Source organism: Oncorhynchus masou, chromosome 28 (genome assembly GCF_036934945.1).
Source record: "Oncorhynchus masou masou isolate Uvic2021 chromosome 28, UVic_Omas_1.1, whole genome shotgun sequence".
Lineage (NCBI taxonomy): Eukaryota > Metazoa > Chordata > Actinopteri > Salmoniformes > Salmonidae > Oncorhynchus > Oncorhynchus masou.
Window position 1 is genome coordinate 29,553,202 of NC_088239.1, and position 22,769 is coordinate 29,575,970.

At 44.1% G+C, this 22,769-nt stretch overlaps 1 protein-coding gene across 1 annotated transcript in view; it reads right to left on the bottom strand.

Annotated features, from left to right (window-relative positions):
- Positions 1-13,619, bottom strand: part of si:ch211-285f17.1 (sickle tail protein homolog) — a 235,068-nt gene extending 221,449 nt beyond the window's left edge. Inside the window, exon 1 of the mRNA XM_064941866.1 lies at positions 13,195-13,619. Within this exon, the coding sequence (XP_064797938.1) occupies positions 13,195-13,267 (73 nt within the window). The 5' untranslated portion in view covers positions 13,268-13,619. The remainder of the gene's footprint in view (positions 1-13,194) is intronic.
- Positions 13,620-22,769: the final 9,150 nt, after the last annotated feature.

Below are 22,769 nucleotides of genomic sequence, written 5' to 3' on the forward strand. Positions count from 1 at the left end.
AGCAATCATTGGTCTCCATTCCTGCAGTTCACACCCACTTGTATCCCAGCTCCAAGCCTCCAATTAATCACACTGACATGAACAGCTTGTGGTTATTGACTGGGAGTGGATTCCACTCCATCCATGATTCTACAAAGATATATATATATATATATAAAAAACAGAACACACCCTAAACATTCCTCAGCTAGGGTTTCTACAGAGCAAAGTTTGCTTCCCAACCTTAGTTAAATGGGGGCTGCAGGTTAGCCTAGTGGTTAGAGCATTGGACTAGTAACCGAAAGTTTGCAAGTTTAAATCCCCGAGCTGACAAGGTACAAATCTGTCGTTCTGCCCCTGAACAGGCAGTTAACCCACTGTTCCTAGGCCGTCATTGAAAATAAGAATTTGTTCGTTAACTGACTTGCCTAGTTAAATAAAGGTTGAATTAAAATAAATTCAATGGCAGTTCTTACTTTCACCACAAGGGGTGCTTTTGGCACTAGCATTCCCTCACAGGCAAGATTCATGGCAAAAACGCACATGTGCCACCCAAAGCTCTTGCTAACAAATTAGCCATCTCTAGCTCAATCATTACATTTGTATTAACAAACCAAACATTTAAATACCGTTGTGAAAGGTAAAGTAAAAATACAAACCAGTCCGTGCATCAATACCGGTATATAGTAAAATACAGTTTACTGCCCAGCCCTAATACACACACACACAGAAAAGTATTTCTCAAGTCCAACAAAAAGGTGTTTCTGGAGCCTTTGTTCATGTTTTATCTGTGCCCCTGCAAATGAAAAACAAGCCTGAGGAAGACTATTGCTCTTGGGGTAAGTTTCCAAAAACAAAGTGAAATCACAAAAGAAAGTGTCTGGACACTTATACAACATGCAATTAACATCCAAAATATAGATTTGGTTAAAAAAAAAGTTCATCTATCCTTTAAGTAATTTCCTCATGTGGATAAATACATCTTTTTTACTGAATGTCATTGTTTAACCACTGGTCGTAATAGTGCATTTCTTGAATGAGGAGAATGGTATGTCATTCAACGGTGCTAAACAATATACAGTGTGTGTGTGTGTGTGTGTGTGTGTGTGTGTGTGTGTGTGTGTGTGTGTGTGTGTGTGTGTGTGTGTGTGTGTGTGTGTGTGTGTGTGTGTGTGTGTGTGTGTGTGTGTGTGTGTGTGTGTGTGTGTGTGTGTGTGTGTGTGTGACAGAAATGCTGTGTTGACATATTCTGCCTCTCCACCAGTGATCCGGATCACCTGATTAATTTGGACCCTCATCCAAATTAAATAAACAGGTTTATTAGAGTCATTATGGGCATATACAGTAGGTATAGGGACAGATAACACCTATTACGTAGAGCCAGTTTGTTCATGACCCCGTACACACACACACACACACACACACACACACACACACACACACACGCACACACACTAGAGGTCGACCGATTATGATTTTTCAACGCCGATACCGATTATTGGAGGACCAAAAATGCCGATACCGATTAATCGGCTAATTTAAAAAAATATGTATTTGTAATAATGACAATTACAACAATACTGAATGAACACTTATTTTAACTTAATATAATACATCAATAAAATCAATTTAGCCTCAAGTAAATAATGAAACATGTTCAATTTGGTTTAAATAATGCAAAAACAAAGGTTTGGAGAAGAAAGTAAAAGTGCAATATGTGCTATGTAAGAAAGCTAATGTTTCAGTTCCTTGCTCAGAACATGGGAACATATGAAAGCTGGTGGTTCCTTTTAACATGAGTCTTCAATATTCCCAGGTAAGACATTTTAGGTTGTAGTTATTATAGGAATTATAGGACTATTTCCCTCTATACCATTTGTATTTCATTAACCTTTGACTATTGGATGTTCTTATAGGCACTTTAGTTTTGCCAGTGTAACAGTATAGCTTCCGTCCCTCTCCTCGCTCCTCCCTGGGCTCGAACCAGCAACACAACGACAACAGCCACCATCGAAGCAGCGTTACTCATGCAGAGCAAGGGGAACAACTACTAGAATGCTCAGAGCGAGAGACGTTTGAAACGCTATTAGCGCGCGCTAAACAGCGCAATGGTTGAAGCACAACAAAGAGCTGCTGGCAAAACGCACGAAAGTGCTGTTTGAATGAATGTTTACGCGCCTGCTTCTGCCTACCACCGCTCAGTCAGATACTTAGATACTTGTATGCTTGTATGCTCAGTCAGATTATATGCAATGCAGGACACGCTAGATAATATCTAGTAATATCATCAACCACGTGTAGTTAACTAGTGATTATGATTGATTGTTTTTTATAGAATAAGTTTAATGCTGGCTAGCAACTTACCTTGGCTTACTGCAGTCGCGTAACAGGCAGTCTCCTTGTGGAGTGCAACAAGATAGTGGCAGGTCGTTATTGTGTTGGACTAGTTAAATGTATGGCTTGCTAGATTGGATCCCCCGAGCTGACAAGGTGAAAATCTGTGGTTCTGCCCCTGAACAAGGTAGTTAACCCACCGTTCCAAGGCCGTCATTGAAAATAAGAATGTGTTCTTAACTGACTTGCCTAGTTAACTGAAGGTATTTCATTCTATAACCTATTTGAAATGTTTCTTTGAACATGACCTCGTCTGAAACTTCAAAAGGGAAGGCTATTTGACTCACACTTATCTGTGCCAGAAATGTACATTCCCAGAGCACCCTTGAAAAACAGTGTCATCATTCAGACTGACATATCATGGATAATTAGAGGTTTGGGACGACACACAGAGAATGTTAATAAGATACACATAGTACCTCATAGACTTGCCCCCAATAAGGTAGATCACCATTTATCGCCAAAAGAGCAAAGGGGCCATTTTCAAAAACACAGCTCAAAGGGGAAGGAACACAACAAATTGGGTGGCCAATTGAGACCTCCATGGGTGTCAGTGTGTCCGGCCCAAATAGCACATAGGCCCTGGTCAAAAAGCAGTGCACTATATAGGGAATAAGGTGCCATTTGGGACAGAGTCTAGCTCTTTATACTGTTTTACAGAGGAGCAGTTTAGATTACGTTCTCTAATCACTACAATGATGGGGAAGATGTTTTTTTAATCAACAGTTGTATCCACAGGCTAAACTGAGCTGTGAGACGGTTGTTGTGTCTAGGAGCACTGTGTGTTAGCAAAACAGCCAGTAGGAGTCATTAAGTGCCCAGTGTTGACTGATACATATGTCATCTGTTTTCCGAGCAGATGGACAGCATTACTTCCAAGACCTCAATCTGCTTCTTCATTTGTGCGTTTGATGCCGATGAAGGTCAAAGCATGTCGTGACCTCATAAACTCTAAGTAAACAAACCAGGGGTCGCATGTATCAAGTGTCTCAGAGTATGAGGATTGACTTGATACCTGGGGCAGGGAAGACCTGATCCTAGATCAGCACTCCTAATCTCAGACACAGAGAATATGGGCCCTTGTGCAGACCTGAGAAACCATTACTGTTTCTTCTGTGTTAAGAAACAATACAACAGGGGGGAGAAACTAAAAAGAACTGGAGCAAAGAGAGCCAAAGAAACATCTGGTTCCTTTCCACCACATTCCACCACTGTCCCACAACACGGCAGTGGAGAGACTGGAGTACACAGGAGAGTGCGGATGGAGAATTCATCAGACACGCAAAGCAGTCGGATCCAATCAAATTCAGACGACATGAGTGGTGTTTCAAAGATCCAATCAGATTCCTCCAGACATGGTTGGCGTTTCATGGAGGGAACATCCCCCTGATCCACCAGACATTCCCACCTGATATACCAGACCTCTAGATCATCCAAGCATAAAAATACCAAGTCTTTTCCAACACATTGCGGTCTCCTCCAACACATTACATAACTTTCCACATTCCCATTGCTTTGTCCCAATTCCCATAGCTCCTTGTTTTTTTTTGTTTTTTTGTCACAAACACTGACTTTGCGTTCACCCTTGAGTGGCTATAAGCCTCTCTTGTTACTAGTGGTAATTGGTGGCTCAGATGAAAGAAGCTGTAATGTTGGTTGGTTGGTGTGTGTGTGTCCATGCTATGTGTGTGTGTGTATGTGCGTGCCTGCCTTCCTGCATGTATACAGTGCCTTCAGAAAGTATTCACACCCCTTGAGTTATTCCACATTTTGTTGTTACAGCCTGAATTCAAAATTGTTCTCATAGATTGTTTCTCTCACCCATCTACACACAATACACCATAACGACAAAGAGGAAACATGTTTTTAGAAATTGTAGAACATTTCTTGAAAATAAAATGCAGAAATATCTAATTTACATAAGTATTCAAACCACTGAGTTAATACCTTGTAGAATTACCTTTGGCGGTGATTACAGCTTTGAGTCGTCTTGGGTATGTCTGTATGAGCTTTGCACATATGGATTTGGGCATTTTTTCCCCATTCTTCATTGCAGATTTTCTCAAGCTCTGTTAAGTTAGATTGGGAGCTGCGGTGAACAGCAATCTTCAAGTCTTTCCACAGATTTTTTTATGTGATTCAAGTCTGGACTTTGGCTGGGCCACTTAAGGACTTTCTTGTTCTGAAGCCATTATTCTGAGGCCTTTCCAGCATTGCTTGGCTGTATGCTTGGGGTCATTGTCCTGTTTGAACGTAAATATTCACCCAAGTCTAAAGTTGTTTGCACTCTGAAGCAGGTTCTCATCAAGGATTTGCCGGTATTTGGCTCCATTCATTGTTCCCTCTATCATTACCAGTCTCCCATTCCCTGCCGCTGAAAAGCATCCCCATAACATGATGCTGCCACCACTATGCTTCACGGTAGAGATGGTGTTAGACGGGTGATGAGCTGTGCCTGGGTTTTTTTCAGACAGAGCGCCTAGCAAAATAGTTACATTTTTGTCTCATCGGACTACCGAATATTTTGCCATATGCTCTCAGAGTCTTTCACATGCTTTTTGTAAACTCAAAGTGTGCCGTCATGTGCCTTTTTTTCAGGAGTGGCTACCATCTGGCAACTCTACCATAAAACCCAGATTGGTGAAGTATTGTAGAGATTGTTGTCCTTCTGGCAGGTTCTCCCATATCAGCCAAAGAACTCTGTAGTTCTGTCAGAGAGGTCATTGGGTTCTTGGTCACTGCCCTAACAAAGGTCCTTCTTGCCCGCTTGATCAGTTTGGTCGGACGGCCAGCTCTAGTCTGGGTAGTTCCATATGTTTTCAGTTTCCCAATGATGGAGATCACTGTGCTCTTGGAAACTTTCAACACTCTAGAAATCATTTTATACCCTTCCCCAGATATGTGCCTCATCACAATTCTATCTCGGGGATCTATGGACAGTTTCTTGGACTTCGTGGTATAGTTTCTGCCCTGACATGCACTATCAACTGTGGGACCTCATATAGACAGTTTAGGTTCTTCCTCAATCATGTTCAAACAATTGAATTGGCCACATGTGGACTCCAATCCAATTGTAGTGCCATCTCAAGGATGATGAAAGGAAATTGGATGCACCTGCGCTCAATTTGAAGTGTCATAGCAAAGGGGTGGGAATATATATTGTATGTGAATTAGATATTTCTGTGTTTAATTTTCAATAGATTTGCAAAAATGTCAAACATGTTTTCCCTTTGTCATTATAGAGGTAGTGCGTGTAGATGGGTGACGTATTTAAAACATTTGTTTTAATCCATTTTGAATTCAAGCTGCAACACAACAAAATGTGGAATAAGTCAAGAGGCATGAATACTTTCTGAAGGCACTTTGTGTGTGTGTTTCAAGCACTCTCCTTCAGGCATCATTTCCTGAAGAACGGCCTGAATGTTTAGTCTGTCCTTAATACTTCAAATTGGAATGAAATGTCAGGCGGCACAAGAGTGCATTTGCCACGCGGCCGGTAAAAGGCGAGGCCTGGGAGAATAGATCTCCTTTCTTAGAGGGGTCACTGAAGAGGCCGATCTCAGTAAATCAGGAAGCAGAGAGGAGATATGGAGAGGTCAGCAGAAACATGGGGAAGAGAAATGCGATAGACCAGGAGAGAATGAATGCGGAACCATTGATTTTCTCAGAAACCCTTAAGGTGGGCGTTTTCAGGAACCCTGTTTGAGTCCCAAATGACACCCTGTTTCCTACATAGGGCACTACACGGAGCCCTATGTACCCTGGTGCACTATGCAGGGAATAGGGTCCCACTGGAAATGTTTCTTCTTTAGTGGTACCGCTGTCACCTTTCAACCTTAAGCCAAATGAACAGCAAAATTAAATACATTCTGTTATGCCGAAGGCTTCAAAGCATGCACAGCATGTGGTTTAATTAAAACCTCAGCAAGTGGAAAAACGGTGCATCTGTCTGCAGCAGTTGGTTCGGAACATCTTTTTAAACAAATAAATTAGGGGACATTTAAAAAAAAATAATAATAATTAATTGGCAAACAGGTCTATTGTTCTTTGTGTCCTTGTAATTCAGCACTAAAAACACACTTGACATCAACTCAAGGGTACATTAGCTTTGATCTGAAAGCCGTCTTCCCCAGTTAAAGTTAACAAAACATGAGCATGTGTTACTGTTACTCCGAGGGTGAGGCTATGGACTGCTCTTGAAATCATATTGTTTCAGACACAGTAACTTAAGAGCCTGGCTTTAAATCCAACGTGACTGGCTTTAAATCCAACGTGAAAACAGCTGATTAGCATCTCTGGAGGGGCTATTTCGAGCAGGGAGGGAAGACTGATCAGTCGGACGGCAAGCAGACAGACAGATCGACAGACACATACAGACAGGCGGGACAGACAGACAGCCAGCTGATGAAGTCAGGTTATTTCATACATCCCATCGCACCACTAGGAGAAAGAGACTTGGCTGCTGTAACTAGCCCTGTTTAGAGAAGAAACACCTGGTGGGGATCACTGTGTGGTCACCGCATATTAAAAATATCCTATTGTACCACATCTTTCACACCCGTGAGTTGTGTTGAGAAAAGTACCTTCCCGACGGCTACTCCGACATTGGCACAGACAGCGTCTGCGTTCCTGTACATGTGAATCGGCCCTGTGTGATTCTCATTCCAACGCTGCACTTATCAACTCCCTTGAGAAGTGGCATCATTAAGATAGCATGCTAATGTTAACACTAGACATCGTGACAAATGAAAAGGGATTTGACCCGACAGTCCGCAAATGAATCACAAATATGGAATGTGTGTGTGTGTGTGTTGTGTGTTTGACCTCACCACAAGGAGAATATCATATGAGTAAACCAACACCCCCGCCCTAGCCCATGCTATCTCCTGGCGACAGAGCCCTGTTTCGGCCATGTCGCTCCTCGGCCCTCACTGTCGTTCCATAGCGGTTCAAAACAAACACTTTCTGACTAACCCCAATAATCAGGAAGGTGTTCACCATCGCTAGAGTTTGTTAACTTTCCCAAAATTCCCAGGTTTGCCAAAAAAAGATTCTGGAATCAGGAAGGTAAAACTGGAAATCTGGGAATCTGCCAAGCAGGATTTCTGGAAAACTTTCCAGAATATAGGACTTTCCTCTCCATTATCCCTGACAAAGTGTTGAGGCCACAAAGTTTTGTTTTGTCCGTTCAGTTAATAATGACTTTCAGTCATTCCAGCGTCATTAGTCAACGTATCCGTTTATAACCGGATTAAAATCCTGGTTTCATTATGGGGTCCTGCTACGATCCAGGTGCCATTTGCTTCTTGTCTACATAAGCAACCTGATCCTCCTGTATGCATCTGGTGAAATTAGATGATATTCAGCCCTGTGGTATCCCAGAGAGACGGTCCTGCCCTGGACGCTGAACCCAGCAGCTGCCTTTTAATCCGGGGGGAGGAGGAGAGACAGAAAGAGAGAGAGTGTGAGAGAGAGAGAGTGTGAGAGAGAGAGAGTGAGAGAGAGACAGAGAGAGAGAGAGAGAGAGAGAGAGAGAGAGAGAGAGAGATTGATGGATGTTTGGGAGGGAAACCTAACACCCCCGTCACCTGGCTCTGGACCACAGGATGGGGGACTGCTGCTGAAGAGGCCATTTTGTGTTTCCCTCCCAAGCCATTCTGCATACAATCTGAGCCCTGCCCTACACACAACCTCCTCAGCACTTTTCAACCCTAGCCCTGCCCCAATGCGTGTCCCTCTCTCTCACCACACATGACTCACACACACACATAATCTGGGACAGGAATACCCATGCACGAAAAGTGATACGTGTGCCAAAAGTAGTAGGTATCGTCCACTACGGCTGACACGCACGCACAAACACACACATATGCGCACACACACACACACACACCAATTCAATGTCTTGACAGGGCTGTGTGTAGCAGCCTATTCTCTGAAGGGGATTTGCAGAGACTGGCAGACTTCCATTGTCTGCCCTCACGTAACATCGTCCAGGCTATTGCGCACAGGCTATCCAGGCTATTGCGCACAGTGCATATAAGCTTGGGATATCAACAATTTAAAGTTGGCCTTTGTGGGAGTGACCATAGAATTCTATGGGAGTAATCTTACTGAGTAAAGGATTTGGCATCATTTAATTTGAGTGAATCTCACGACTGCAAGGCGTGGGTCCAAATGGAGGCAGGACCCAGGCAGGAACTTGAGGTGCACAAATTACATATGGGAGAGGTTTGGGGAGAAGGTGTTCTGGGAGATGATTGGTTGGCAGATTAAGCCAATGCCTGTACGCCGAGAGTTCCAAGTTGAGCACGTTGGTCCAGCAGACTCTTCATGCATTTTGGTGGAAGTGTCTGGGAACATGATTAGCGCTCACGTGGCCTGTCAATCACCCTGTCGCCGTGGAGATGGGCTCAGCATTTTTCTCATCATTATGACATCCCAGAGTGGGTGGATGCACTGCAGCAGTGACCAGAGAGATGAGAGAAACAGCTGTGACTATCATATGCCTCACAAGCAATAAGCATCAATACACATCATCATCCCCTCATTGCATTCACCATAATAAAAAACACATGGGCCCAGTATTCATAAAAGCACTTTCATAAAGCGTCTCAGAGTAGGAGTGCTGATCTAGGATCAGGTCCCCCCTGTCAATGTAACCTTATGAATTATGATCTAAAAGTGCTAAACTGATCCTAAAACCAGCACTCCTCCTCTGAGACGCTTTATGAACACGGGCCGCTTGCACTGCTTTACTCGAGAAGCAGTGTCTGTTTCTAACCATGTGTCCTCGGCGACCGTGTGGTGTTGTGGTGCACAGTGGGGCTGAGGTACCGCTGGAGAAAGAAGTGGTTCAAGGTGAGCGTCACCTCGACAAGACGGAGAGCGCACACAGTCATCGTCAAGCCCCTGTACGCGCACACTGCGTCTATCTAGTAATGACATCAGGAGTGCACAGGAAAGATGGAGAGAGCATTCTGTCCACATACTGCAAGGACAACTACTACCTTAAAGTAAGATGTATCTGGAGACATTAACTGTATGAGTATAGAATAGAGTGACCTGGACATTCTCCTCTGTGTTTGGCTCGTGTTCCATTGGGGGCAATACCAAACTTCCTACTAATCTAGCATTGGGTTTAGTCATGCTTTAGGCTGGTGGTATACAGTGCATGTGCTGTTGCATTGGAGGCATAATGTGTCTCTCTCTTCTAAGTTGGGGAAGATCCAGCCTGGGTTCAAATACTACTTGAAATAATTTCAAATACTTGCCTGGTGAAATGAAACCAATAGAATAGTCCAAACAGTGTAAACCCCGCCCATCTGGCAATCCAGGCAGGCTAAAGCAAACGCTCAAAGCATTTGAACAACTTCAAATAGTATTTGAAACGAGGTCTGGAGCATTATGGGTTATTCTGTAGCTTTCACGGGCCATATTTCTCACGAACCACATTTCCGGGCCCAGACAGCATCCCTAGCTATCTCCTCAGAGCACGCGCATACCAGCTGGCTGGAGTGTTCACTGACATATTCAATCTCTCTCTACCCCAGTCTGCTGTCCCCACTTACTTCAAGATGCCCCCCACTGTTCCTGTACCCAGAAGAGCTAAGGTAACTCAACTAAAGACCCACTGCAATTCGCATTCCGCCCCAATAGATCCACGGATGATGCAATCACCATCGCACTACACACTGCCCTATCCCATCTGGACAAAAGGAATACCTATGTAAGATCGCTGTTCATTGACTACAGCTCAATCTTCAACACCATAGTACCATCCAAGGTCATCCTTAAGCTCGGGGCCCTAGGTCTGAACCCTGCCCTGTGCAACTGGATCCTGGACTTCCTGACGGGCCGCCCAGGCGGTGAAGGTAGGCAACAACCTCCCCTATGCTGATCCTCAACACAGGGGCCCCATAAGGGTGTGTGCTCAGCCCACTCCTGTTCTCCCTGTTTACCAATAACTGCATGGCCACGCACGCCTCCAACTCAATCGTTAAGTTTGCAGATGACAGAACAATGGTAGGCCTGCTTACCAACAATGACCAGACAGGCTACAGGGAGGAGGTGAGGGCACTGTGGCGGAGTGGTGCCAGGAAAATAATCTCTCCCTCAACGTCAACAAAATGAAGGAGTTGATCGTGGGCTTCAGGAGGCAGCTGAAAGCTTAAAGTTCCTCGGGATACTCGTCACTGACAAACTGAAATGGTCCACCCATTCAGACGTTATGGTGAAGAAGGCTCAACAGCTCCTCTTCAACCTCAGGAGGCTGAAGAAATTTGGCTTGGCCCTGAAGACCCTCACAAACTTTTACAGATGCACCATTGAGAGCATCCTGTTAAGCTGTATCACCGCCTGGTATGGCAACCAGGCCAACATCAGCCCAACGCATCACTGAGAGCATACTGCCTGCCCTTCAGGACATCTACAGCACCCAGTGTCACAGGAAGGCCAAGAAGATCATCAAGGACCTCAGCCACCCGAGCCACGGCCCGTTCACCCCGTCAGTACAGGTGCATCAAAGCTGGAACCGAGAGACCGGAAAATAAAATCCATCTCAAGGCCATTAGACTGTTAAATAGCCATCACTAGCCTGCCTACACCTAGTATCCTACCCTGACTTTTGTCACTGTCACTAGCCGGCTACCACCCGGTTACTGATCCCAGCACCATAGAGCCTGCTGCCTTATGTACATAGACATGGAACACTGGTCACTTTAACAATGGTTGTTTTACCCATTTTATACTGTATTCTATCCAAGTCCATCCTATTCAACTATTGCAGTAATATACTATTCTAGCCATGTATTCTTCAGATATACTACATATTCTATCCACATACTGTCATGCCTGCTCCAGCTCTCCATCTCTGTCGCTCAAGGGCGCCAGGCTGCCCTTCATTACGCACACCTGTCACCATCATTACACGCATTAGCGCTCACTGGACTCACCTGAACTGAAACCATGCAGTTTATTAGACTACAGATTAAATAAATGATGATGAACTTCACAGGGTGGTGAAAGTGCACAGTGATGAGCTTAATGCGTCTATCCAATTAATATTGAGGGTCTTATTCTGGTGACATGATGATCGATGCTTCACTGCCTTTTGACAAATACAAGTATTCTCGCTCTTATCCATAATAATCTCATCATTTCTCTTACCCGCACAGCCTACCAGCACTGTATCTGCAAGCTGTTGGCTAGAGCGAACGTTCCAAGACCAGAGTAGGCACATTTTCTATATAACAGTTTTTGTGACAAATCAGTAGAGCTGAATATGCGATTGAAACACATTGAACTCTAGAATTTTATTTGGTCAATGAAAACTTAAGCGAAAAAGTAGATGTTGTGTGCACTACATCATCACGCACTGATTTTTATCCACAGCAGGTCAGTTTGGTGGGAATAAACCACTGGTGGGACATTTTACAGATTTTCTTTATGTGGATTGGAGAATATTTGCAAGAAAATCTGTTGCCAATTGGAAGGAAACCTAGCCATAGAGAAGAATAAAAGAGACTGCACTTTCTATTCCCTTCATGGGCATGAAAAGGACAAAAGGAAACAGAGATCAACTCCAAGGACAGAATGCTACATCTCCCCAAAGAAACCAAAATGTAGCATTTGTTCCAGAGTTTCTGCTATTGCACAACAATTTCCCACTTGGTCCATGTTGACCATCACAAGTTTTAACCTGAAGTAAACTTGCGTTCTCTCAGCATTACAATAGGAAGTCAGAGCACTTTTCTGGTACAAGCTGGGACAGCGAGGAGAGACCGGCACCCATATCCTGTATGCTTCTGCAATTCAGGTATCCACAGCAATTAGGGAGTGGTATTTCTAGGGTCACTTTGACAAAACATAAAGCTCAGGGGCCGTATTCATAAAACTTCTCAGAGTTGGAGTGCTGATCTAGGATCGGGTTTCCCCTGTCCATGTAATCCCATTAATTGTGTTTAAAAGGCTAAACTGATCCTACATCAGCTAAATCAACACCGGTATGAGACGCTAGATACATAACAGCCCTGGTCCCCGACATCCAAATAGACTGGGACATTCATATTCTGAGGATGTCTATGCCTTGGCAGTGAGCCTGATGTGCTCTAGCTAGCCTTGATGACCGTAACATCCCAGAGAGCAGGCACCCTGCCAGGCTTAATGCCATAGGGCATCGGGCATCAGTGGCCCCTATCACTGTCAGTGGCCCCTGTCAGTGGCCCTATCATTGACTCCAGGTGACAACTGAGCATTGTGACAGGTGATGCTACTTGAGATAACACACAGCAACTCAACCACACTCCCATGGTTATCCCATAAAATTGTAAGCAATACTTCGTGTTAACTGCTTGAATTATATGGAGTTAATGACTTTGAATCCATGATTAGTCTTAAGTATTTGTAATGCATTTATAACATAACATATGTAAAGGAAAATTAAGATAATGTTACAATCCCAAAATAGAGGGATAGATAAATCAGTTTATGTATAAAATTATATGGAGATTGGGAGCTTTTGGCTAAATTAATAAGCACATGGGGGAAATATGACCGGGTGCAGGGGCTGTGGCTACTACAGAAAATATTGTAACGGTTTAAACGTAGCTATAGCCTTATCTTAGTATCCCATGTTCATCAAAATAGGTTTAAACAATATAATTAGAAGCCTATCATTGGCCAAATATATAGACTGCCATATCAGCATTTTTAAAATATAAATATGACTTCTCCTCCAAGCCAAGGTCAGTGTGGACACTAGCTCGAAACTTGAAAGCAGAAAACCAAGAAGCAAACAAGAGTAACAAGAGAAGCGCTTACTGTGTAAGTTGGGGCTGGCTTTGCGGTCAGTGGAAGGAAGCTGGTCCGCGAACTGCACCCGATGTCCCGACATGTTCGATAGGCTGGCTACCTGTCAAGTCAGGGGCAAGGTTGCACCAACACCGTCGCTCAGTCGCAGTTTGTTTCAAAGTATCCCACAACTTCCAACGATATGGTTCATTCGCAGGGGTGACCGTCTCTTGCTGCTCTTGCTCGTTGGACGCGCATACAGATCGAATATAAATATCGTTCAGACTGTATGTCATTCAATTTCGCTTTTCCTCACTCTATGTCAGTTGCAGGCAGCAGATGCCAATACTGCAGCAGTAGCGCGGTCAAGGCAGCCTGTGATCCGACTCCCCTTACTACCGCGCTTACCTGAATGACTGCGCGCTAGTTGTGTGTGGAGTACTGGTCCATTGGCGAAGAGAGTGGGAGAGGCACCGGCTAAGCTGAGAGGAAAAGCTCATGTTTTTGTGCATTACAAAACTTTGCTATCCACATGACTGCAGAACGTCATCACAGTTTACAGCCGCAGAGGAAATAAAACATGTGGCCATTAAATAGCCAAAGCTAACGTTACACAAGTCAAAACAGACATTAATATGTTCAAAGACAAACTTCATAAAATGTATTACAATAGCAGAAGTAGGCTACGAACGTGGGGAAATGTAGACATAAAATGTAGCCTACTTCAGGCTATTAAAACGGGGACAATGACGGATATGTGCATGTGACGTCCTGACTAGTATTCTGCAAGCGGCACAAACGATGACGTCACTCGTGTGGTAATTAAGAATCCTTCAAAATGAAAGCCCGCATTTCAAAACAGCAATGTGGATAACTCATTCACAATATATTACATTTTAATCCATTTCCATTTTATTGTGTGTATATGCAAATGCAAGGGGACATTTATTGGAAAAATTACAAATGTGCTTCTAAAAAAAATGTTTTAACCACTATCCAAACCACTATTTGGGTTGTAGAGAAAAAACGATTCTATGTGCACAGATATAAGTGGGGTTGGAAATACTCAGTAGGGTCTTTAGAATCTATATATTGTGTTATTTCTTGGGGACTGAGGTCTATATACCCAGCAGCACTATCTACACCAACCATTCCATTGTCTCTCTGACATTTGCAACATTGTTTCAATATTCAAATCTCCATCTGTCCCATAGTAATGATCGGGGTTTCTCAACCAGTCGAAATCATGAATCAGCTGGCATACATTTTATGGACATACAGTACCAGTCAAAAGTTTGGACACACCTACTCATTCAATGATTTTTCTTTATTGTTTTACTATTTTCTACATTGTAGAATAATAGTGATCACATCAAAACTATGAAATTACACATATTAAATCATGGAGTAACCAAAAAAGTGTATTTTATATTTGAGATTCTTCAAAGCAGTCACCCTTTGCCTTGATGACAGCGTTGCACACTCTTGAAATTCTCTCAAACAGCTTTATGAGGTAGTCACCAGGAATGCATTTCAATTAACAGATGTACATGTTCATTTGTGGAATTGTGTTGTGACAAGGTATGAGTGGTATACAGAAGATAGCCCTATTTGGTAAAAGACCAAGTCCATATTATGGCAAGAACAGCTCAAAAAAGCAAAAAGAAACAACAGTCCATCATTACTTTACAATTTTTTTTTAACTAGGCAAGTCAGTTATGAACAAGTTCTTATTTACATTGACGGCCTACCTCGGCCAAACCCTAAGCCGGGACTCCCAATCACAGCTGGTTGTGATTCAGCTTGGAATCGAACCAGAATCTGTAGCGACACCTTTAGCACTGTGATGCAGTGCCTTAGACTGCTGCGCTACTCAGGAGCCCAAATCAAAGTCAGTCAATCCGGAAAATGTCAAGTATTTTGAAAGTTTCTTCAAGTGCAGTCGCAAAAACCATCAAGCGTTATGATGAAACTGGCTCTGATGAGGACCGCCACACGAAAGGAAGACCCAGAGTTACCAAATTGCAGCCCAAATAAATGCTACGTAGAGTTCAAGTAACAGACCCATCTCAACATCAACTATTCAGAGGAGACTGTGTGAATCAGGCCTTCATGGTCAAATTGCTGCAAAGAAACCACTACTACAGGACATCAATACGAAGAGGAGACATGCTTGGACCAAAAAACACAAGCAATGAAGATTAGACTGGTGGAAATCTGTCCTTTGGTCTGATGAGTCCACATTTTTGATTTTTGTTTCCAACCGACGTGTCTTTGTGAGACACAAGTAAGTTAATGGATGATCTCAGCATGTGTAGTTCTCACCGTGAAGCATGGAGGAGGAAGTGTGATGATGTGGGGTTGCTTTGCTGGTGACACTGTCTGTGATTTATTTAGAATTAAAGACACTTAAAAAACAAACAAATTTTGGTCCCACTAAGTGCAAACCAGATGGGATGGCTTATCACTGCAGAATGCAGCGGTAGCGCTTGCTACCACATCATTCTGCAGTGATAAGCCATCCCATCTGGTTTGCGCTTAGTGGGACCATAATTTGTTTTTCAACAGGACAATGACCCAACACACCTCCAGGCTGTGCATGGGCTATTTTACTCCTTTAAGAAGGAGAATGATGGAGTGCAGCATCAGATAATCTGGCCTCCATAATCACCTGAACTCAATCCAATTGAGATGGTTTGGGATGAGTTGGACCACAGAGTGAAGGAAAAGTAGCCAACAACTGCTCAGCATATGTAGGAACTCCTTTAAGCATTCCAGGTGAAGCTGGTTGAGAGAATGCCAAGAGTGTGCAAAGCTGTCATCAAGGAAAAGGGAGGCTACTTTGAAGAATCTAAAATATAACATTGATTTTGATTTGCTTAACACTTTTTTTGGTTACTACATGATTCCATATGTGTTATTTCACAGTTTTGATGTCTTCACTAATATTCTACAATGTAGAAAATAGTAAAACAATTAAGAAAAACCCTTGAATGAATAGGTGTGTCTAAACTTTTGACTGGTACTGTATACAATAAATAAAACAAAGTGCAGCTAGTTTGCTGTCTTTCCAGCTTCAGTTTGAAGTGATTGTGTTAGCTGTGTTGTTGGCTAGCTCCTCTGAACAACAGTGTCCTGACGAGATTTTCTACGCCAGGTGAAATCACGCATCATTAGCTCATTGTTATGGATGTATCCAAATAAATGTCACTAGAAAACAGCAAAAACAAATGCACATGGAGCTACTTTGCTGTTATTCTGGGTCGCATCCATAGAGACAATATAAAAAGATTGAACGACTGGGTCGTGTCTCTGGAAACCGAATCGACAGAATGAACGACCAGCAGATTTGGGTAGAAACCCTAGATTTGTGTCGGGACTCTATCATGTGGAAGGATGAAATATTACGAATAAATGTATCAAAATAACGTTTCTAAAAAAATATATGTAAGTCATTATTTGAATATGTTGATAACCTGTTGTTTAAAAGTGATAAGGTCTGGAGGTGGTCTTAAGAAGAGCCGACCGGGCTCTCATCCAGGTATGCCGGCAGCGGTGGGCGAACATCTTGGCCGAGGTTATGCTGACCTCTTCCTCTTGCTCAAGGAAGAGTGGAGGCTGGTAGCCCAAGGAACACATGAAGGGTGAGAGACCAGCGGCCGAGTAGGGAAGGGTGTTGCGGGCGTACTCCACCCACACAAGTTGCTGGCTCCAGGTGGTGGGGTTGGCAGAGACGAGGCAAAGAAGAGTCGTTTCCAGGTCCTGATTGGCTCGCTCCGACTGGCCATTAGACTGGGGATGAAACCGGAGGACAGGCTGGCCGATGACCCAATCAGGGTGCAGAGTGCCTTCCAGAACCTGGACGAGAACTGAGGACCACGATTGGAGACCTTGTCGACCGAAAGACGTGTCCCATCATAAGCTGGTCCATCTCCTTGGCTGAGGTCAACTTGGAAATGGGAATGAAATGTGCAGCTTTGGAAAACCTATCCACAATCGTAAGTATGATAGTGTTGCCATCTACCAGGGGGAGACCAGTGACAAAGTCCAGGGATATATGGAACCAGGGGCAGTGATGAACAGGAAGTGGTTGAAGGAGGCCAGCCAGAGCTTGCCTTTGAGTCTTGTTCTGTGTGCACCCAGTGCAGGCGGCAACGAATTCGGGAAACTTCAGGAACCAGGGTGGGCTTTTTATCAGATGAAAGCCATGGTTCGATGAGACCCTGGATGACAGATACGTTTGGGGTAATGAATGGGCCCATTCCAGGACCGGGGACCGGGCATCGGGCCGAATCAGGGATTTTTTACTGTGATGTCATTGAGACCCCGGTAGTCGATACACAGGTGCAGGGTTTTGTCCTTTTTTTCCACAAAGAAGAACCTTGCAATGACAGAGGCAGAAAGATGAATGCTCCCTGCAGCCAGAGAGTCCTCAATGTACTCCTCCGTGGACTTGGTTTCTGGGCTAAACAGGGAATTAAGCCGCCCCCGAGGCAGTGTGGTGCCCGGGTGGAGATCAATGGCGCAATCGTAGGGATGATGTGGAGGAAGGGATGTGGCGCGAGCCTTGTTGAAAACCTCCCGGAGGTCCTGGTACTCCGTGGGAATGGAGGAGCGATCCGATGATTTTCCCAAGCCCGCAGGAGGTTGTCCCGGGGCAGGCTGCGACGTCTTAAGGCAATGTGCATGGCAGAACGGGCTCCAACCTTGGTCTAGAACCAGTAGCCCAGTCGATCAGGGGGTTGTGCCTCTGGAGCCATGAATATCCCAAAACCACAGGAACATGAGGAGATTCAATAAGTAGAATGGACTCATTGTGATTTCCTGACACCCGCAGGTTAATGGGAACCTTACTGTGAGTGACCCTGCCAATGGAGCATCTGTCCAATGCTCTGGCATCCATGGGAATGGAGAGGAGTTGTGTGGTGATACCCAGCTCAGATACCAGGGTAGCTTCCATGAAGCTCTCGTCAGCCCTAGAGTCAATGAGCACCCGGAGAGATTTAGACTGGTCACCCCACAGCAGGATTGCATGGAGTGGAGAACAAGTAATGGGAGCTTGGAGACTCCCAGTATGACCCACCAGCATACTAGTACCTAATGATAAGACTGGTCTTTTGCTGGAAAGGTGGATATATAATGTCCTGTAATACCACAATACAGGCAACTGTTGGTGTTCAGCCTGCGTAAACGTTCATTAGGAAACAATCTAGCCTTGCCCAGCTGCATGAGCTCTGGAGGAGACGAGTCACCAGTCCCCGAATTCCCAAGGGGACTCGGGTGACTTTGGATTCTCTCGGGAAGGCAGGAGTCGGGGACTTCCGGTGTTCTTCGGAGGAAACCGTAGACGAGAAAGTGTGGCCGAGAATAGAACTCCTCTCCCTCCTGCTTTCCCGTAGGCGCCCATCGATCCTTATGGTCAAGGCTATGAAGGAGTCAAGGTCAATCGGTAACTCCCGGGCTGCGAGCTCATCTTTAACTTCCTCTCATAATTCATGAAGGTAGGTGTCGACCAGGGACTCCGGGTTCCAGGCACAACCGCGTAGTCTGCCACACTACAGAAGTCGTGACGTAGATGAAGTAGCTTCCAAGCCGCCTCTCTCCCGGACACTAGAGAATCGAACACCTTCCTCACCTCCGCTACAAAATCCTCCAGACGAAGACAAACAGTGGATTGTTGCTCCCACAACGCCATAGCCCAGGCGAGCACCCTTCCAGACATCAGCATTATGAGATACGCTATCTTTGAACAGTCTGAAGGAAACAAAGAGGGTTGCAGCTCAAAGATGAGGGAGCACTGGGAGAGAAACGCCCGGCAGGTTCCAGGATCCCCAATGTAGCGCTCCGGAGGAGGTAAGCGTGGTTACTGAGCGTCCGGGAGGTTTCCGTCGTCGCTTTCTGCCTGATAGTCCGCGGAATTGCTCCAGTAATGAGTTGAAACCTTGGTTATGGCATTCCGCCAAGGTATGTAGTCCTTCCATAAGGTTCTGAAGTAGCTCCTCAAGTCTTCCAATGGTGGCTCCTTGCAGGCAGACAGAGTTGCGGAGCTGGTCCGAGTCTGCTGGGTCAGTCATGGCCAGCTCGTACTATAACGACAAAGGATGAGACCCAGATGCAGACACAGGAGGCAGATGGTTCGAGTGTCAGACATGTATTATATACAAGGGGTAGGCAAATGGCAGGTCCAGGACAGGCAGAGATCAATAATCCTGATAAGAGTCAGGAAGGCGTAAAACGGTAGGCAAAAACAGGTCGGAACCGGGAAGACTAAGAACACAAACTAGAGAGAAGGAAAAACACGGGAAAAACACATTGGGACGACTTTACGAGACAAGGTGAACTGGCAACAGACAGACAGTAAATGTAGGTGTAAATACACAGGGGATAATGGGGAAAATAGGAGACACCTGGTGTGGGGTGGAGACAACACAAGACAGGTGAAACAGATCAGGGTGTGACAGAGTCATTGTTAGTTGTACATTTAAGACATGACTCTGCTGTTGTGCTGTAGAATTTATGATTTTTTCCCCCTTGTAAAATCAATTCTATACATTAGTTTATACTGGATTGAGCGTACATTTTCATTAACTGTAATTTCATTAGTCATGCTCCAACATTCCCTCCAAATTGTGCCAATTTCAGTTATTTTTAAGTCTTCATTACAATAGTAGTTACAACGGACTAAAATACGATTCCCTCAAGGTTGATCTAATGTCCAAAATATTTAAAACTCGAAATGTTGTGATATGTAATTTCTAAGTTGCCTGTATTTGAAAATACCTACATTGGTCACTACAGAGGTAGTGCGTAATGCGCAGTACATCACTGGGGCTAAGCTGCCTGCCATCCAGGACCTCTACACTAGGCGGTGTCAGAAGAAGGCCCTAAAAATTGTCAAAGACCCCAGCCACCCCAGTCATAGACTGTTCTCTCTACTACGGCATGGCGAGCGGTACTGGAGTGCCAAGTCTTGGACAAAAAAGCTTCTAAACAGTTGTTACCCCCAAGCCATAAGACTCCTGAACAGGTAATCAAATGGCTACCCGGACTATTTGCATTGTGCCCCCCCAACCCCTCTTTTACACTGCTGCTACTCTGTTTATCATATATGCATAGTCACTTTAACTATACATTCATGTACATTCTACCTCAATTGGCCCGACCAACCAGTGCCCCCGCACATTGGCTAACCGGGCTATCTGCATTGTGTCCCGCCACCCGCCACCCACCAACCGCCAAACCCTCTTTTACGCAACTCTCTGTTTATCATATTTGCATAGTCACTTTAACCATATCTACATGTATATACAGTACTACCTCAATCAGCCTGGCTAACCGGTGTCTATATGTAGCCTTGCTACCGTTATAGCCTCGCTACTGTATATAGCCTCGATACTGTTATTTTTTACTGTTGTTTTTATTTCTTTACTTACCTATTGTTCACCTAATACCTTTTTTGCACTGTTGGTTATTGCCTGGAAGTAAGCATTTCACTGTAAGGTCTACAGCTGTTGTATTCGGCGTACGTGACAAATAAACTTTTATTTGATTTGGTCAGTACAAAATTGCTTTTGAATTCTGTCATGGCTATAAATGTATTTCCTGTTACCAAGTCATTTACGGTTTCTATGCCTTTAGTCGTCCATGTGGACCAATTTAGTCCTGTGTGGCTCAGTCGGTAGAGCATGGCGCTTGCAACGCCAAGCGTCGTGGGTTCGATTCCCGCTGGGGCCACCCATATGTAAAAGTAGTGGCCCCAGCCGACTTGTAAGTCGCTTTGGACAAAAGCGTCTGCTAAATGGGATATATTATTATTATTATTAGTTTATACTGGATTGAGTGTATATTTTCATTAACTGTAATTTCATTAGTCATGCTCCAACATTCCGTCCAAATTGTGCCAATTTCAGTTATTTGTAAGTCTTCATTACAATAGTAGTTACAACGGACTAAAATACGATTCCCTCAAGGTTGATCTAATGTCCAAAATATTTAAAACTCGAAATGTTGTGATATGTAATTTCTAAGTTGCCTGTATTTGAAAATACCTACATTGGTCACTACAGAGGTAGTGCGTAATGCGCAGTACATCACTGGGGCTAAGCTGCCTGCCATCCAGGACCTCTACACTAGGCGGTGTCAGAAGAAGGCCCTAAAAATTGTCAAAGACCCCAGCCACCCCAGTCATAGACTGTTCTCTCTACTACGGCATGGCGAGCGGTACTGGAGTGCCAAGTCTTGGACAAAAAGCTTCTAAACAGTTGTTACCCCCAAGCCATAAGACTCCTGAACAGGTAATCAAATGGCTACCCGGACTATTTGCATTGTGCCCCCCCAACCCCTCTTTTACACTGCTGCTACTCTGTTTATCATATATGCATAGTCACTTTAACTATACATTCATGTACATTCTACCTCAATTGGCCCGACCAACCAGTGCCCCCGCACATTGGCTAACCGGGCTATCTGCATTGTGTCCCGCCACCCGCCACCCGCCACCCACCAACCGCCAAACCCTCTTTTACGCAACTCTCTGTTTATCATATTTGCATAGTCACTTTAACCATATCTACATGTATATACAGTACTACCTCAATCAGCCTGGCTAACCGGTGTCTATATGTAGCCTTGCTACCGTTATAGCCTCGCTACTGTATATAGCCTCGGTACTGTTATTTTTTACTGTTGTTTTTATTTCTTTACTTACCTATTGTTCACCTAATACCTTTTTGCACTGTTGGTTATTGCCTGGAAGTAAGCATTTCACTGTAAGGTCTACAGCTGTTGTATTCGGCGTACGTGACAAATAAACTTTTATTTGATTTGGTCAGTACAAAATTGCTTTTGAATTCTGTCATGGCTATAAATGTATTTCCTGTTACCAAGTCATTTACGGTTTCTATGCCTTTAGTCGTGTGGACCAATTTAGTGGTTGAATTCTGAAAAGCCATCCAAGGATTGTTCCATAGGGTTGTGTTTTTTGGGAGTGATATTGGTTCTTGTGGAATACGTTTAATTTTCTTCCATATTTTGATAGTGTCCTTAACTATGAAGTTGTGATTGTTCTTAGCTTTATCCTTTGAAAATAGACAAAATAGTTTCTGGGGATGAGTATACGCATCTTCAATATGTACCCGTTGTTCCTCTTTAGTACATATAAAGGTAACACTTGACTTCACTTGTCATAACATGGTCTTAACACTGTCGTGACCCTTATATTTACACCTGGTGTGACATATATTGCTTTGTTTTATGGCTGGTTATGACACCTGCATATGAGTGTCACATTTATTCAAATACGTTTTTCCCTGCCAAGAAGTCTCCTTTCATTAGAAAGTTTGTTTCTTAAATCCTTTGTTGTTACTGTAGCAGCAGGTAGCCTAGTGGTTAATTGGGCCAGTAACAGAAAGGTCGCCGGTTCGAATCAACAAGATGACTTTGTGAAAAAATGTGTGATGTGCACTTGAGCACCGCCCTTAATAACCCTAATTGCTCCTGTAAGTCGCCCTGGATAAGAGCGTCAGATAAAATTAGAATAAACATGACTCTGTGCTTTGGCAAAGTGGATGGGGTTCTATCCTTCCTGTTTAGCCCTGTCCGGGGGT